Source organism: Leucopleurus acutus (genome assembly GCF_964270905.1).
Source record: "Leucopleurus acutus genome assembly, chromosome: 20".
Taxonomy (NCBI): Eukaryota; Metazoa; Chordata; class Mammalia; order Artiodactyla; family Delphinidae; genus Leucopleurus; species Leucopleurus acutus.
In genome coordinates this window covers 59,050,034-59,067,513 of record NC_139162.1, presented here as the reverse complement: position 1 = coordinate 59,067,513, position 17,480 = coordinate 59,050,034, and the positions used below count along the sequence as shown (strand labels likewise).

At 55.1% G+C, this 17,480-nt stretch overlaps 1 protein-coding gene across 1 annotated transcript; it reads right to left on the bottom strand.

Annotated features, from left to right (window-relative positions):
- Positions 1 to 337: 337 nt before the first annotated feature.
- Positions 338 to 6,710, bottom strand: TRIM28 (tripartite motif containing 28). The gene is made up of 17 exons (XM_082863086.1): positions 6,097 to 6,710; positions 5,650 to 5,762; positions 5,291 to 5,423; positions 3,482 to 3,617; positions 3,288 to 3,404; positions 3,074 to 3,188; positions 2,769 to 2,915; positions 2,551 to 2,665; positions 2,359 to 2,465; positions 2,232 to 2,268; positions 2,102 to 2,147; positions 1,769 to 2,021; positions 1,362 to 1,681; positions 1,160 to 1,283; positions 990 to 1,076; positions 774 to 911; positions 338 to 679 (listed from the first exon to the last, which is right to left on the bottom strand). The coding sequence occupies exons 1-17, from the start codon at positions 6,443 to 6,445 to the stop codon at positions 503 to 505; spliced, it is 2,514 nt and encodes an 837-aa protein (XP_082719212.1). The 5' UTR covers positions 6,446 to 6,710; the 3' UTR covers positions 338 to 502.
- Between the last annotated feature and the right edge of the window lie 10,770 nt (positions 6,711 to 17,480).

Sequence of the window (17,480 nt, the reverse complement as noted above, 5' to 3'; positions counted from 1 at the left end):
GATGAGCTGGTTGCGAGAAACAGTTCCAAGCCAGTCCAGGAAGCTCTCGGGGAGAATGAGCTGCCGTGCAGCACCTACCTGGGGATTCACCCTGCCTGCCCACAGCTTAGCCTGGGTCTGCCTACCTACCGGGTGACCCTCCTACCCACCAGACACTCCCCAGATCGCAAAGGGCCCAGGAGGGATGCTGCTCCCCACTCCCTGGACACCCAGGTGGCCGGAGACAAGTGCCCCACCCCCATCTGGCCCAACAGGGTTTGGTGAGGGATCGGTAACAGCCAGAGACCAGGCCCCCAGGACCACTGCCCCCACCAACCAAGGCCTGAGTAACGGGTGAAGTTTTTATTAAATCCACAGAAGTAAAAACCATATTGTGAGGGGCTGGGGTATGGGCCACCAAGGAGTGGGAACCAGGCCACCGGAGGAAGGAGAAGAGGAGAGAGAAGAAGGGGTGACAGGACAGAACAGAGCCAGGTTGGAGCGGCTCGGGGGCTGCCCAGCCTCAGGGGCCATCACCAGGGCCACTGGACAGGTCCTGGGCGCTCAGGCCAGCACCAGGCAGGCTCAGCGGCGGGGGCTCCACCAGAACAGCGGAGAACTTGGTGTCACCAAAGGCTTCGTTCATGCGAGTCTCAAAGAAGCGCTGCAGGCCAATGATGGACTGCACATCGGCCTTGTCCTGCCGGGCAAATTACAGTGGATGGGTCCTAGGTCGCCCACCTCTCTGCCCCCAGCCTCCCCTCCCCAACCCATCCCCACCCCAACAGGCTCACCTCTGTCAGCTTGTTGAACTGCTTGAACATGCGGCCCACATCCTGGGCAAACTCCTGGGGGGAGCTGTAGGGGGGTGACAACTTCTCCTGGAGACGGGCTCGAATCAGCGTCAAGTCCAGGGTGCCGCCGGGCTGATCCTTCGAGCAGAGGCCACAGGCTGAAGGTGAGGCCAAACAGCCCCTGCGCCTCCCACCCTCCCAAGTCCCAGAACTCACCAGGGAGAAGGTGGAGTCAGTAGCCAGCTGGTGCAGGGGCCGGCAGGGCTCATGGCAGAAGAGGGCCAGCAGGACGCGCTCACACTTCTGCAGGCGTTACATGAACATCAGAGTCATAGGGGACTTGGGGTGCTGCTGGCCAAACCAAGGGAGTGGGCCCCCACCCTCACCTGCTGGTTGGCTGGCGAGAGCTTGGCCACCACACCAGTGCTGTCACCCCCATCCAGGTTTAGGCTGCCATCCTCCTCCTTCAGGTCGGGTAGCACGTGGCAGAGAGAGCAGCTCCACTCCTCCCTAGAGGAAACAGACCGTGAGGGGCTGCACGGGACCTGGCCCAGCCCTCCGCCCTACAGACCCCGCACAGCCTCGCACCCTGGCACATCCTGCAGGGCAGGCAGGTGGCAGTCCAGGTGGAAGCAGAACTCGCACTGGTTGCACATGACCAGGTCGCCTGGCTTCTGGCAGACACGGCAGATGGTGGCACTGTCATCCAGGGCACCTGGGCCACCAGCTGGGGCTGAGGTGCCCTCAGGGGCCACCACCTCCAGGCCTGAGCTGGTGCTGCCACTGGGTGAAGCCAGGCGGGGGCCCTCGGCGCCGGGGCCCTCGGCCAGGGCCATCAACACAGGTTTGGTCTCGGGGCCCTCAGTGGCGGCAGGCGGGGCCCCAATGGCAGCCTCTGTTTCTTCCTCCTGTGAGGAGGTGAGGGGTGTTCAGTGGGGTGCCGGCCTGGGCAGTAGATCCTCATCTCCCAGCCACAGTCACTTGGGCAGGCTCACCTTGACGATGGCCATGCCAGGCAGGGGCGGAGCGCCAGGGGCCCCTGGGGGCGCAGTCCCAGGCTGTCCAGCTGCAACAGCTGCAGCACCTCGCTCAATGACGATGAGGTTGTAATCCTCAGTGGTGCTGCCTGGGAAGACCTTGAAGACTGGTGGCTGGCTGTCAGCCGTGAGATCCAAGTCCAGGCGTTCGAGGCTCACCCGTGGCACCTTACGCATGAGGCCACTCACCTCACCATCACTTGAGCGGGACCTGTGGGCGTGGCTTGGTGTGAGCGCCCCACCCCTATGGCCACCCTGTCCCTATAACCACCAAAGGGCAGCCACACTCACCGCTTCACCCCTGACACGTGGGGCTCTGCACTCGAGTAAGGGTCATCTGCTCGGAACACAGAAAACAGGTTGGGGTGGACATAGGGCACTGCAGCTCTCCCACCTACTGGGGGGGGGCAGAATCACTCACCTGACCCGAAGCCATAGCCTTCCTGCACCTCCATAGGCTGTGGGCAGAGCAAGCGGACCTCAGTGGACGGGTATCCCACAGGACCCCGTGCGTCTTTCCTCCCACTATGGTCCCCTCCCTGGCTCACCTGGCTGCTGCCAGAGCCCTGCTTGCTCAAAGGCCCTGGAGCCCGAGGAGGGGCCATGGGTACAGGGCCTGTGGAGTTGGTGCCAGGACGTTCTGCCACGATCTTGCCTGCAGTAAAGAAGTAAAACAGTGTAAGAAAGTGAGTGCAGTGCCTGGGATGGCAGGGTGCAGCAAGAGAAAGACAACAACCCACCAAAGGCCTCTGCACTCTTGGTCCAGGCATTGAGGTCCCACTGGAACTTCATCTCACCGTGTGGCTCCACAGGGTCCACGATCATCTTGAGGGCCCGGTGCAGCTGGAAGTAGATCTGGGGGTGGGCAGTACATGAGCACACGGGCAGTGAACAGGGCTCCAGGGTCTTGGGAGGTGCCTACCTGGAACCCACCACCTGGGTGCCCACCAGCACACACCAGCTTCTTGGAGAGTAGCAGAGCAGTGTTGTTGTCACTTTCCAGAGCCCATGAGGCAAAGCGCAGGATGTGTTCCTGGTGCTTCTGGATCTTGGTCATGGTCCAGTGCTGGCGCTCCAGGCGCTCCTGCTGCCCCTCAGTCACCTTCTGCAGGTGGAGAGCAGATGGGGTCAGGGAGGACAAAGCACCAGAACCTCTCCCCACCCAAGGAGGGCATCGGCAGCCAGCAGAGGGCGCCAAACCCCAGGACGATTCCACCTGAGGTAGAGTGAGCTGCCAACAGAGGAGGACCACGCAGCAGGTACCTGGGCGTCGTTAACCAGCACCCGGCCCCGCTTGTTCAGTTCCTTCATGATCTGCAGGATGGCCATCTTAACGTCCACCTGCACGCGCTTCTGTACGTCAGACACTTGGCGGATCCTGGGTAGCAGAGTGGGTGAGGTCAGGGCCACTCAGGCAGGTGCTCACCCAGAGCCACCCCACCCCCCGCCCCAGCACAGCACAGGCACCCACACTTACGAGCTGCGAACCTCCTTGGTGTTCTTCTGCAATGTCGCATGCTTGTCCCCGAGGCGCTTCACCAGTGAGGCCAGGAGCTTGCGCTGGTTCCTCACAGCATCCTCCAGGAACTGGTACCTGAGGGCAGATAGAGGTGGGCCCGGGCGCCCAGCACAGGAACAGGCAGCACCCACCCACCAAGCCTCAGGACTCACTGGTGGTCCTTGTGGGCGTTGAGCTGGCAGTCCCGGCAGGTGAGGGTGTCGCAACTCTCGCAAAACAGCACAAGGGGCTCGTGCTTGTGCACGTTGCAATACACCGTGCGCTCACCGTCCCTCGACTTGGCTGGTCCTGGGGAATGGGATCTATGAAGCGGGAGCTCATCCTCACCACCTCCAGCTCGAGGAGCGGACAGAGATCAGGGCCTCACTTCCTGTCCTGCAACCCTGGGCTATCTGCCGGAAGGACCCAGAGGGCCTACAGCAGTGGACAGGGAGGAGCAGAGATCCTTGCTCTCAAAACCCTCTGCCCTCAGCCTGACCGAGAGGGTCACACCCCTCTCCTTTCAGCTTCTGGAGGTGACAGCTTGACGTAGACTGACGGCCTCTGCCAGGAGAGACCTCCCCGCTGTTCCCTCTGCTGAAACCTCCTCCAGGTGGACACTCAAGAAAGCTCCTCCACCTCTGAAGCCCTGCCCCAATCCGCCACTGGGCTCCCTTTCTCCTCCGCTCACAGAAGATTCTGTCCAGCAGGGGAGGGGATTCTGGCTACTGTGGCATCCCAGCACACACAACATTTCCTTTCTGGCTCAGACAAAAAGCAAATCAGGGCTTAAAGAGACCGTCAGATACATTTTCCTCATAAGCCATGCCTGGTGACCTCCCCTCTCTTCTCTGCTAAAAGGAGACCACACCATCTTAACGACCCACGGGGGAACCTGCAAAGCCTTCTCAGGCTGGAGAGATACGATATCAGACCAGGACCCTCAGAGAGGCGTCAGGCCCCTGTGCTGGGACAAAGGTCCTACGGCTCAGAGCAACACTCCCCAGAGACTGATACACCACGTTGACCCCCCAGCCCTCCCCAGAGGCTGTTGCCACTAGAAAACCGAGAACATCCATCCTTCTTTCCTCCCCAATCCCTATCATGTCTCGTTACTACACCAACCCAGCGTGAGACATAGGAACGTTTCGATACAAATAAATCGAGCCTCAGCTCCTCTAAATATTGCCCACTCTTGCACTCTGACCCTTGCCTGGAACCCAGGACCCCCTGGAGACCCCTGCCCTTCTCTCCTGGCTCCTCATGCCCCACAGGAACCATCTCTACCCAAGTTTTCCCATCAAAACTGTCCTCTGGGCTGGCGCAGCCACAGTGACTACCAAAACGCCACTCATGGGGAGTCCTGGGCCAAAAACCAAGCGCAAGCCCCTCTCCATAGCACTTCCAACACACTCACAGAAAAATCTGGAAATACCAAGCTAGGCTGTGAAATACCTGTGACCCAATGATAAGAACACTTCCAGCACTCACTGGTCAGTGATAGTCTGATGACTCTACCAGCTTGTTAAGACACAAGGCCCAAAGATCTCACTTTCCCCTACAGAGGCTTATAACAGGTGCCAGGGAACCTCTGGTCCAGGAGGTCCCTCACTTCATTCCCCCAACACCCTGCATTTCCCTATCCATACATGCGGATCTCTCTACCATTGGAGGCCTATCCCCTGCCTAGGGGGGTTCCCTGATGAGCTTCCTCGAGCTCTCTATACACCCCCTGCGGCACCATGAGATCCCCTGTGAACTCCCCCCACTCCCTGCCTGTGGCTTTTCCCCTGCCACTGGACCTGCAGAGAGTGCCCACCAGAGCCCCAGCCTCCCCCTTTTTGAGTTCTGCCCTCAGGCCCTTCAGTTGGTACCCCGCAGAGAAACTCCCTGAGATCCTTCCACCATCTGCAACTACCATCATAAGCAACTGAAGGCATAGAGAGGAGAACAGCAAGGGCAGCCCCCTGCACGTTGCGTACCAGTGGAACGCACAGTGTGGTCCTTGGTGTACTTCACCCGCTGGTGTGCCTCCACACACGTCTCACACAGCGGCTCAGAGCACTCCACACAGTAACTGGTGGCCGGGGCATTATCCTCACAGCTAGTGCAGCACTGCTGAGCAAAGGCAGAGTCAGAAGAGACAGAACCACCAAAGAAATCTGCATTTAGAACCAAGAAATACAACATGAAGAAAGGTGGGGGCCTTACTTAGCCTAGACAACCTGCCCTAAGCTTTCTACTACGGGGACAGTAAAGCCTGGAGCTGGTACCACGCTCTGGTCTAGTGACCCCTACTCATGGCCAGAGACCTCCTGGGGGTTGCTTGGGCGAGACATACCTGATTCGCATCCTGGGAATCGGTGGCAGCCTTGCTGCCACTGTCGCGCATGAAGTAATTCTCCACAATATCTTTGGAGAAACACTGCTGCTTACATACTGGACAGTCCACCACTACGAAAAACACGAAGAAACAAAACCATCGCAGGGTGAGCGCATCCCCCCACTGGGCCCCAAACTCCATCCCCTGCCGAGCCGAGACTACCCTCCCCTCCCGGAGGAAGAACCAAACCCTTCTTTTACCGAACTTTAAACAGTCGCCCCATCTCAGTACCCGGGACACAGCCCACTGCCCACACACGTTCCGGCCACTCTTCGGGTCCCCATCCTCTCGCCCAGGCGACTCCCGCCATCGTCACGCTGGGAACCGACCCCCAGTCCCCGAGCCTCAAAGGGATCAAAGGCTGCGGGGTGGGGGAGGGGCCGCCCCCGGCCCCACCGCACTCACCAGCGCCGTCGCCCGCCGCACCTCCGTCCCCTGAGCTGTTGGCGGCGGCAGGCGCCGCGGGCCCGAGGCAGGCGCTGCAGGCCGAGTGCAGGCAGGGTAACAGGCGCGGTTCCCTCTCGGGCCGCAGGCGCTCCCGGCACACGCCGCAGTGCTCCAGCAGTTCCAGCGCCTCGCCGCCGCCCCCCGCGGGCGACGATGCCGATGCGGACGCCGCCGCCGAGGCAGAAGCCGAGGCCGTGGCCGAGGAGGCGGCGACGCGCTTCTCGGCGCCCGCCGAGCCCTCTCCCGGGCCCGGGCTGCCTGAGGCAGCCGCTGCCGCCGCCGAGGCCGCCGCCGCCGAGGCCGCCATTCACACGCCGCCGGGGGCGCCCAGGGGGGGAGGAGGGGCGCGGGGCCCGCCGCGCAGGCGCAGACGCGCTCGCCGCCAACGGCTGGGCCGCTGCCGCCGCGAGGCCTAGCGCCGCCACGCGCCGCCTAGGTCGCCGCCCGCTGCGCGCGGGGCGCTGCCGAGGCCCGGCCGGCCGCTGCCCGCTCTCCTGCCTCCGCCGCCGCCCGCGCTTCCTTCTCAGCGGCCACCGAAACCAGCGCCACGCGGCACGCGCACAACCGCTCGACCGCGCGCCCGCTCGCAGAAAGAGCCGCGGCTGGGGGGCGGGACAGAAATAACTGGCGCCGACGCCGTCGCGCACGCGCACTGGGCGCCTCTCGCCCGGGGGCGGGGCCGGGGCGGGCCGGGGCGGGGGAGGCCATGAGTACGCACGCGCCTGAGCGGGCTCCTCCCACCCCCGCCTCCACCACCCGCAGCGCCGCTCGTGCGGCAGGGGCGGGGCACCTGCGTCGTCGCCGCCGCAGCCTGGTCCACCGGCCGGGCTCGCGTCCGTTATTGTAGTCCCTGCTCCAGGCCGTTTACTCCGCACACGCGCCGTCAGTCCGTTCTTCCACCTCGATCCCCGCCCCTTTGCCCGCCTGGGGAGGTCTCCAGTTGCTGCGTTGACTAGCGTTCCCTAGAGGGGGCGGGGCCGAAAGCTAGGGAAGATGCTGGGCCCAGGGAGAGGGGCGAAGGGTCCCCATCCCGTGGAGGAAGTACTGTTCTAAACCGGGACTTAGACTTTGGGGTTTTAACCTTTTTATTGTTTAACATGAGCAACACTGATCCCACGGGGCTCAGAACACCGAGACTGAAATCCCGCCTGGCCCTGCAAGCGCCCCTTGCCATATTTTAGCCCGCCACTGCGCTGGCCTTGATGCTCTTCAAGCGGGCGGACTGAACCGCAACAGTGGGGAAATTCTGAGAGGGAAGCAGGGTCTGCGTGGGGCGATCCATCTGTGGGCGGAGGCAGGATCTGTAGGGAGGGGAAGCCTGCCTCAGTGGGGAGCAGGATCTGCGTGCGGGGAGGGTGTTCCCGTCTGAGGAAGGACGTAGAGTGTCTGGTGAGAATTCTGTCAGATGGGGGAAGCTAGGCCTGGAGGAGGAATCCTATTCGAGAGAAACGGGGGTGGGGCAGGGTCCGTGGGGAGAGAGGAGTCCTGTCTGAGCTGAGAAGGAGGGAAGCAGGGCCTAAGGCTGGAGCTGGCGGAGGAGGGGTCCTGACGGAGAGGAAAGCAAGATCAGTGGGAGGGGATCCCGTCGGAGGTGGGAGTGGGGCCTGTGAGAAGGGATCCTCTCTGAAGTCACTAGGCACGGAGAATACTTGAGGCAAGGGTGCCTTGGAGCCTCTGCCTGGGGTGGGCCTTCGTCCCTGTGCAGGGCTCAGTCCTGCGGTTGGCAGTCCAGGGGGAGGCTTGGGCGGCAGCTCTGAGACGATGCAGAGAATCTGGAGGGCCGGCACGTCCAGCCCCCAGGCCCTACTCCGCCTCCCGCGGGCTTGACCGCGCAAAAGCTTCAGGGGAGCGGGGCGCAGCCTCCCCCACCCCAGCTCCCCTAGGCGCCCACACGCCGTGTAGGTGGCGGTGGTGGAAGTGCGTCCGGCGCTGCTCTTGTTGCCGCAGGGCCTGGGGGGAACTCGGGCCTATTGTCTCCGCGCCTGCCTTTGTTCCAGCTCGAGTGCGGCCCCAAAATCCGGGCCCCGCCCCGCCCCGCCCCGCCCCTTCAGCCGCCGGAGCGCCCACCGCCCGGTCCGCGCGAGGCCCCTCCCCCCCACTGACTAGCCCGCCCCGGCTCAGCCCCTCCCCCCGAGGCCTGGGCTGCAGACCCTCGCCTCCTTCCTCCGACAATTGGGAAGGAAAGTTGGTGGCTGGCAGCGCCCAAGTTGAGGTGCGGAATCCTTTAGTGATATTTGTTGAGTACTTTCCATGCCCCCTCCCGCTCTCTGCGCTGGGCCCCAAAATCACCGGGTTGTGTCGGGTAGAGATGATCCATACCTACCCTGGCCGCCCACCCCCGCCCGGGCAGATGCGGGGCTGTCGAGGGCCAGACAGTCACAATAAGTAGGTGATGGTAAAGAGTGTAGGAGTGGACTTGCCTCGGGGCTGCCCCCAAACACCTGGGGGAAGAACCGTTCAGGGGAGAAACAAGTGCAAAGGCCCGGAGGCAGACAGGCACACCCGGAGGAGTGACAGGAAGAGTGGTGGGAGATGCCTAGAGGTTGCTGGACAGCTTGCTGGGGATGGGTTGAGCCCTCCGGTTGCCCCTGGTATGGTCCCTTCACTAGACCTTGGCAACTGTTTCAGAACAGCATCCGTGCGGGCAGGTTCACCTGGAAATCAGGCTCGGGCAAACTCAGGGAAGCGCACGGGAGCATCCTGGGACTGGCCGAGACAGAGTGGGCATACAGGAGGGCAAGGCCAGGCCAGAAGCCTTCCTCAGAGGCCCTCTCCGAGGAGCCAGCCTGTCCAGAGGTGAGTGGCAGAACATGGGCACATCTTGACTCTGCCTCCCAGTGGGCCAGTGTCATCGTATACTCTCATCCCCTGTGTGCCTTGTCCACCCTTCACAGGCATCTCACCCTTTCCAACCCTGGACCACTGGAAACTGCCTGTATCCTGGCTTTGCAGACAGGGCTCAAGGGGTGAAGCAATGTGTAGGAGGTGTCAGCCAGACCACCACCCCTTGCAGGCACCTGCCTGCAGACAGCCATCCTTACTGCCTCTTCACTTCCCAAACTCTGCGCTTGCTCCCGATTCTCCCTCTGACCTTCAGGTGTCACCCCCAAAGCCACTTCCTGGGGAAGCCTTGTAGCTGCATCGCTCTGATCTCTTTCTCCACCTTCACAGGTTTCATTTGGGAACTGGGCGATTGTGGTAGTTGCACAACATCATGAATGTACTTAATGCCACTGAATTGTATGCTTACAAAGCGTTGAAATGGCAATTTTTTTAGATTTCTTTTTTGGCTGCGTTGGCTCTTTGTTGCTGCGCGCGGACTTTCTCTAGTTGCGGCGAGCGGGTTTCTCATTGCGGTGGCTTCTCTTATTGCGGAGCACGAGCTCTAGGCGCATGGGCTTCAGTAGTTGTGGCTCGCTGGTTCTAGAGCGCAGGGTCAGGAGTTGTGGCGCACGGGCTTAGTTGCTCCGAGGCATGTGGGATCTTCCTGGGCCAGGGCTCGAACCCGTGTCCCCTGCATTGGCAGGAGGATTCTTAACCACTGCGCCACCAGGGAAGTCCCTGAAGTGGCAATTTTATGTGTATTTTAGCACACACATAAAAATCAGATTTTGGTGAGTCTGTCCCTTCTGACCTCTGACCTCACCGCTTGGCTCCAGCCATACAGGCTGACCTGTTGTTCCCACCTCACAGCCTTTGCACTTGCCGTTCCTTCTAGCCAGAATGTTCTTCCCACCTCCCCTTCTGGCTGGCTCCTTCTCTTCCTTCACATTTCAACTAGTGAGAATCACAAGGAAGTGAGCTCCAAACCGTTTACGTCACTGCTGCGTCTGCCATGTCTTGCTTGGGGCCTGCTCCACAGTGGGCACTCAGTCAGTGAGTGAAAGGACAAACAAATGCATGAAGATAATGACTGTCTCTACCCGGCCAGTTTTGTAGGCTACAAGATAAGGTTTGAGTTCTATTACTTTTTAAGCTTTCTTTTTAAATTGTGTTAAAACTCACATAATATCAAATCCATCAATTTAGCTATTTTGAAGTGTAAGTTCAGTGTTATTTCATACATTCACAATGTTGTGCAACCACCAGTTCATCTAATTCCAGAACGTTTTCATCACCCCAAAAGGAAACCCAGTATCCATCAGCACTTACCCCCCATTCCCGCTTCCACCGGCCCCCAGCAGTGACTACTCTGCTTTCTGTCTCTATGGACTTTTAAACCTTTTGATGGCGGCTTATGATATATAGAGAAAAGCCTACACAGTGTACGTACAGTGAGCACCCTTGGTAACCAGCTCTGATAGCAAAACACAGAATGTCTCTGGCTCTCAGAAGCCTTCCACGCCCCTGGCAGCTGCCACCATCCTGACTTCTCCCACCCGGGACAGGCTTTCCTGGTATACATACGGAAGCACACACAGTTTGCATGTCCACACCATGTGTTCACACGCCTTCTTCCCCGCGTTCACATTCACTTCACATTCACGTGGCTGTGTGTGGCCTTGATTCCCTCTGTGCCCACAAATATCCTACAGTTTGTTTACATGTTCTCCTCTTGGCGGCGCTTGGGTCTCTGTCCTGCTTGTGCTGCAAGCACAGTAGGGCTGCAGCAGCACCATAAGTGGCTTTTTTTTTTTTTTCTCGTCGCCAGGCGGCTTGCAGGGTCAACCAGAGACTGAACCTGGGCCACAGCAGTGAAACCAGGGAACTCCCAGTTCATGGCTTTTGGCTGGGCTTTTATTTCACTGTAAGGAGCTAACAGAAGGGTTTAGAATATGGCAGGATCGGACGCCCATTTTAAGTGTTCTAGGTAGGGAATGGATGGTAGGAGCTGGAAAGCAGAAGATAAGCGTCCATGCCGGCCAGGCAGAGAAGGCACTAGTTCCCCTAAAATCACGCTTTAACGTAACTATGGTTCAGGAGTTCCCTGGTGGTCCAGTGGTTAGGACTCTGCACTTCCACTGCAGGGGGCACGGGTTTGATCCCTGGTTGATCCCGCAAGACGCCTGGCGTGGTCAAAAATAAATAAATAAAATTAATTAATTAATTAATTTAATTTAACAACTATGGTTCCTCCATTAGTTTCCTGTGGCCACTGTAACACATTACCACAAACTTGGTACCGTAAAACAAAACTTTAGGGACTTTGCTGGTGGTGCAGTGGTTGAGAATCCGTGTGCCAACACAGGGGACACGGGTTCGAACCCAGGTCCGGGAAGATCCCACATGCCATGGAGCAACTAAGTGCGTGAGCCACAACTACTGAGCCTGCGGGTCGCAACTACTAAAGCCCGCGCACCTAGAGCCTGTGCTCCTCAACAAAGAGAAGCCACCACAATGAGATGCCCTCACACCACGACAAAGAGTAGCCCCTGCTTGCTGCAACTAGAGAAAGCCCATGCGCAGCAACAAAGACCCAATGTAGCCAAAAATAAATAAATTTATATTTAAAAAAATTTAATTCACAGTTCTGGAGGCCAAAATTATGAAATCTAAATGTTAGGGCCACACTTCCTCTGAAGCCTCTAGGGGTGAATCCTTCCTCACCTCTTCCAGTTTCTGGTGGCTCCAGGGGTACCTAGGCTTGTGGCTGCATCACATCAGTCTTCAAGGTCCACATCTTCAAATCACTCTCTGTTCCAACTTCATACTGACTTTTCCTCTGTTTGTACTTCTATGGACAGAAGTGTGTCCACCCCAAAATATAATGTGATAGTATTTGGTCATGGGGCCTTTGGGAAGTAATTAGGGTTAGATGATGTCATGAGAGAGGAGCTCTGATAATGGGATTAGTGTCCTATTAAGAAGAGGCACCAGGGGGTTCCCTGGTGTCCTAGTGGTTAGGATTCCGGGCTTCCACTGCCGTGGCCAGGGTTCAACTCCTGGTCGGAGGGACTGAGATCCTGCAAGCCGCATGGTGCAGCCAAAAATAAATAAAGTTTTTTAAAAAGAGGGGGAGACACCAGAGAGTTTGCTGTGGTCACAAAGAAGAGGTCACGTGAGCGTACAGCAATACAGCAGGCTTCTCCAAGCCAAGAGAAGGGGCTTCAGAATGAAACATACCTTGCCGGCACTTTGATCTTGGACTTCCCAGCCTCCAGAATTGTGAGAAGTAAATTTCTGTCCTTTGAGTCACCTAGTCTATAGTATTTTGTTATGGCAGCCAAGCCCAACTAAGACAGTTGACAAATTTCCCTCTGCCGCTCTTGCAAGGATGCATGTGAATTTACGTTTAGAGCCCACCCAAATAACACAGAATGATTTCCCCGTTTCCAGATCCTTAATCACAATTGCCAAGATTCTCTTTCCTGATAAGGTAACACTTCCGGGTTCTGAGGATTAGGATGTGTATATCTTTGGAGCCACCTTTCTGCCTATTGCAGCCCACATTTCACGGATGGGAAAACTGGTCCCCAGAGAGTAGAAGGTGTCATCCAGGGCCGCACAGCCTGCATGAGTTCAACCCAGTTCTGGGGAATCTCTGGCCCCCAGGGAGGGCAGGGAGGGAAAGGACAGGACACCACCAGAGCCCAGAGTTTCAGCCCTTTCCCTGCAGTTAGGAACCAGGGCTCCTGGGAGAAAGCATTCCAGGGAGAGCCCCAGGTGAGCCCCAGGAGCACGAAAGAAACCTGTTAAAAGGACACAGAAGCCATACATGATGATATGACTCAAGCATCAGAAAAACAATGACTGTCATTGACTGACACACAATGAATCCACCCTATCCATGAGTTAAGGGTTCTCAAAAGGAAGAGTCGAAAAATAAGCCCATCTGTCACCAAATGGTACTGCTTTTTTTTTCTCTTTTTTAGTATATTTATTTATTTTTGGCTGTGTTGGGTCTTTGCTGCTGCACACGGGCTTTCTCTAGTTGCCGCGGGCGGGGGCTGCTCTTTGTTGCAGTGTGCAGGCTTCTCATTGCGGTGGCTTCTCTTGTTGCAGAGCGCGGGCTCTAGGCGTGCGGACTTCAGTAGTGGTGGCACGCGGGCCTAGCAGTTGTGGCGCACGGGCTTAGTTGCTCCGCAGCATGTGGGATCCTCCCGGACCAGGGCTTGAACCCATGTCCCCTGCCTTAGCAGGCAGATTCTTAACCACTGTACCACCAGGGAAGTCCCCATGGTGCTGCTTTTAAGGCAGCTCCTCACTCTGAGAATTCAGCACCGATTCTGCCTCCCCAAAGGAACCTGTATTTCAGGGAACACATGGCCCCAGTCCTTGATGAGATAATTAAATGCTAGAGTTTGGAAAACATCACTTCCCAAGCGGTAATGAGATTCCTGAGCAGGCTAGGATTATCTGGTGTACATGCTATGAGGTGAATGGAGGGTGGGGTGTCAATGTGGACATCTGGGGGTGGGGACACACGAGTGAGCAGAGTCAGGCTGTTACTGCCCTCTTGTTAGGGTCAGCAGCACCGAGGTCCTGCATGGGATGCAATGGTGCCCATCTAACACCCCCTGTGAGGGGTTCTAGCCAACAATATTTGGCCCAAAGCCCAGCGAGTCTTTAGATCTAATTTTCCATCCGTGGGCGCTAAAGGGGATGTTGGGGGGAGGGAGAGAGGCCATCTGGATGGGGCGTGTCCTGCTAGAAGCCAGGGTCCACTGTGCCCGCCCAGTCCTCACTGAGGGGCTGTGTCTCTAGCCAGACGTTGGAGCAGTTGCTGCTGGGACTGGAGCAGAAATGGACACAGACCACACAAAGGAAGTTTTAAGGTAGAGGGAAATGCTCTAAAACTGAATAGTGGCGATGGCTGCACGATATGAATACTAATCTACTACAAGTCTTTGAAGGGTACCTGCTGTGGGTGTACGTTATGGCATATAAATTTCACTTCAATACAACTGTTGAAAAAGGAGGGCAGGTCCAAAGAAGATATACAAATGGCCCGGACAATAAGCACATGAAAAGACATTCCGCATCATTAGTCATTAGGGAAATGCAAACCAAACCACAGTGAAGTACTGATTCACACCCACGTAGGATGGCTTCAAAAAAAAAATGAAAAAAACAAGTGTCGGCAGGGATGTGGCGAAATTGGAACCCTCCTACATTGCTGGTGGGAACGTAAAATAGTGCAGCCATCCTGGAAAAAAGTTTGGCAGTTCATCAAATGGCTAAACATAGAGTTAACTTTTTGATCTAGCAATGAATTCCTAGGTATGTATCCAAAGGAATTGAAAAAGGTGTTCAAACAAATCCTGGTACAGGACTGTTCACAGCAGCACTATTCACAATAGCCAAAGGTGGAAACAACCCAAATGTCCACCAATTGATGAATGCAAAAATAAATGTGGTATTTCCATACAATGGAGTCTTAGCCATAAAAAAGAACAAAGTACTGGTATGTGCTACAACATACATGAACCTTGAAAACGTTATGCTAAGTGAAAAACTCAGACACAAAGGACCACATATTGTATGATTCTATTTTTATGAAATATCCAGAATATGCAAATTCATAGAGACATAGAGATTATTCATTGCCAGGGGCTGGAGGGAGGGGAAAATGAGGAGCTACTGGAGTGAGGAAAATGTTTTGGAACTAAATGGAGGTGGTAGTTACACCACTTGCAACTATACTAAAATCCACAGAGGACTTCCCTGGCGGTCCAGCAGTTAGGACTCCATGCTTCCAATGCAGGGGGCACCGGATTGATCCCTGGTTGGGGAAGTTTGCAGGCCACGTGGCACAGCCAAAAAAAAAAAAAAAATACAAACAAACAAAAAATAAAATCCATTGAATTGTTCACTTTAAAATGGTTAACTTTTGTGTTATGTGAATCACCTTAATTTTAAAAGCAGAGGTGAGGCTTCCAGATCAATAGGGAGCAAAGGAGTTGAGCCATCCTGAATGGGTCCTGGGCAGGGACAAACCAGCCATCAGGGCCTGTTTGTGGACAGTTGGTGACGTGGGGATGTGGATTAGACATGCTAAGGAGTCAAGGAAGCTTCCAGAGACAGGCAACTAGGCAACCTCCTTGTTTTTAAAAGATGAATCCGGAGGTTAAAAGAATTAACCAAAGAAGACATAAGGATGGCCAACAGCCACATGAAAAGATGCTCAACATCGCTAGTGATTAGAGAACTGCAAATGAAAACTACAGTGAGGTACCACCTCACACTCGTCAGAGTGGCCATCATTAAAAAGGCTACAAATAATAAATGCTGGAGAGGGTGTGGAGAAAAGTGAATGCTCCTACACTGTTGGTGAGAATGTAAATTGATACAGTCACTATGGAAAACAGTATGGGGGTTCCTTAGAAAACTAAAAATAGAGTTGCCATATGATCCAGCAATCTCACTCCTGGGCATATATCTGGATAAAACTATAATTCAGGGCTTCCCTGGTGGCGCAGTGGATGAGAATCCGCCTGCCAATGCCGGGGACACGGGTTCGATCCCTGGTCCGGGAAGATCCCACATGCCATGGAGCAACTAAGCCCATGCGTCACAACTACTGAGCCTGCGTGCCTAGAGCCCATGCTCCGCAACAAGAGAAGCCGCTGCAATGAGAAGCCTGCGCACTGTAACGAAGAGTAGCCCCAGCCACAACTAGAGAAAGCCCGTCCACAGCAACGAAGACCCAACGCAGCCAAAAAAAAAAACCAAAAAAAAACCTATAATTCAAAAAGATACACGCAGGGACTTCCCTGGCAGTCCAGTGGTTAAGACTCCGCTTTCCAATGCAGGGGACACAGGTTCAATCCCTGGTCGGGGAACTAAGATCCCACATGCCTCACAGCACGGCCAAAAAAAGAAAAAAAAAGATACATGCATCCCAGTGTTCACAGCAGCGCTATTTACAATAGCCAAGACATGGAAACAACCTAAATGTCCATCAACAGATGAATGGATAAAGAAGATGTGGTACAGGGACTTCCCTGGCGGTCCGGTGGGCAAGACTCTACTCTCCCAATGCAGCGGTCCCAGGTTCGATCCCTGGTCAGGGAACTAGATCCCACATGCGTGCCACAACTAAGAAGTCCACATGACGCAACTAAGACCCAGCACAGTCAAAATAAATAAATAAATAAAATTTTAAAAAACTAAAGTAAAAATAAAATTAAAAAGATGTGGTACATATATACAATGGAATAATACTCAGTCCTAAAAAATAATGAAATAATGTCATTTGCAGCAACATGTATGGACCTAGAGATTATCATACTAATTGAACTAAGCCAGACAGAGAAAGACAAGTACCGTATGATTTCACTTATATGTGGAATCTAAAATATGACACAAATGAACCTATCTACGGAACAGAAACAGACTCACAGACATAGAGAACAGACTTGCAGTTGCCAAGGGGAAGGGAGGGTGGGGGAGGAATGGATTGGGAGTTTGGGATTAGCAGATGCACACTAGTATATATTGGATGGATAAGAAACAAGGTCCTACTGTATAGCACAGGGAACTATATTCAATGTCCTGTGGTAAACGGTAATGGAAAAGAATATGAAAAACAATTGTATATACATATATATATATATATGTATAACTGAATCACTGTGCTGAACAGCAGAAATTAACACAACACTGTAAATCAACTATACTTCAAGAAAAATAAAATAAAATAAAAAGAGTTAGGACTTCCCAGGTCATCCAGTGGGTAGGACTCCACGCTCCCGCTGCAGGGGGCTGGGGTTTGATCCCTGGTCGAGGCACTAGATCCTGCACGCATGCCACAACTAAGAAGTCCGCATGCTGCAACTAAGACCTGGTGCAGCCAAAATATATAAATTAAAAGAAAAAACAGAAGAGTTGATCAGTGTCTTAAACACAAAGAGGGCAGAGTGGAGGGAACCAGGTCTGGGTGGGCCTCAGCCACCATGGACCCAGCAGGAACACAGCCTGGAAGAGCAGGCCTGGGAGGTTTCTGCATTAGTCACCCACCTCGGCAGGGAAGTGCTTTTCAGACCTGAAGCCAAGGGCACACAGCTCCTGAATGGAAAACAAGGAACAATCCAACCAGACGAAATTCACATCTGGGTGGCTGGCACACCAGCCTGAGGCAAAGTGATGGAGACCTCATATTGTGCCGTTTCATTGCTATGAAATGTCCAGCACAGGCAAATCTATAGAGACATTAGATTTGCAGCTGCCTGAGACAGGGTGGGAACAGAGACTCGCAGTAGATGGGCAGAGGATTTCATTGGGAATGACAGAAATGTTCTAAAACAGGAGGATGCTAAGTGTTACAGAAAATGGTAAATTTACTAAAAATGACTGGATCATATGTGCACTTGAGATGGGAGAATTCTATCAGAGAGTTTGGTGTTCAGAAGTAGGAAAGGTGGACTTCCCTGGTGGCACAGTGGATAAGAATCCGCCTGCCA

Coding starts and splice junctions, on each gene's coding strand:
- TRIM28 (XM_082863086.1), bottom strand. CDS start 6,445: ATGGCGGCCTCGGCGGCGGCGGCCTCGGCGGCGGCAGCGGCTGCCTCA. Junction 3,618..5,290: donor CCACACTGTGCGTTCCACTG/GTACGCAACGTG, acceptor CCCATTCCCCAG/GACCAGCCAAGTCGAGGGAC. Junction 1,077..1,159: donor TCTCGCCAGCCAACCAGCAG/GTGAGGGTGGGG, acceptor TAACGCCTGCAG/AAGTGTGAGCGCGTCCTGCT.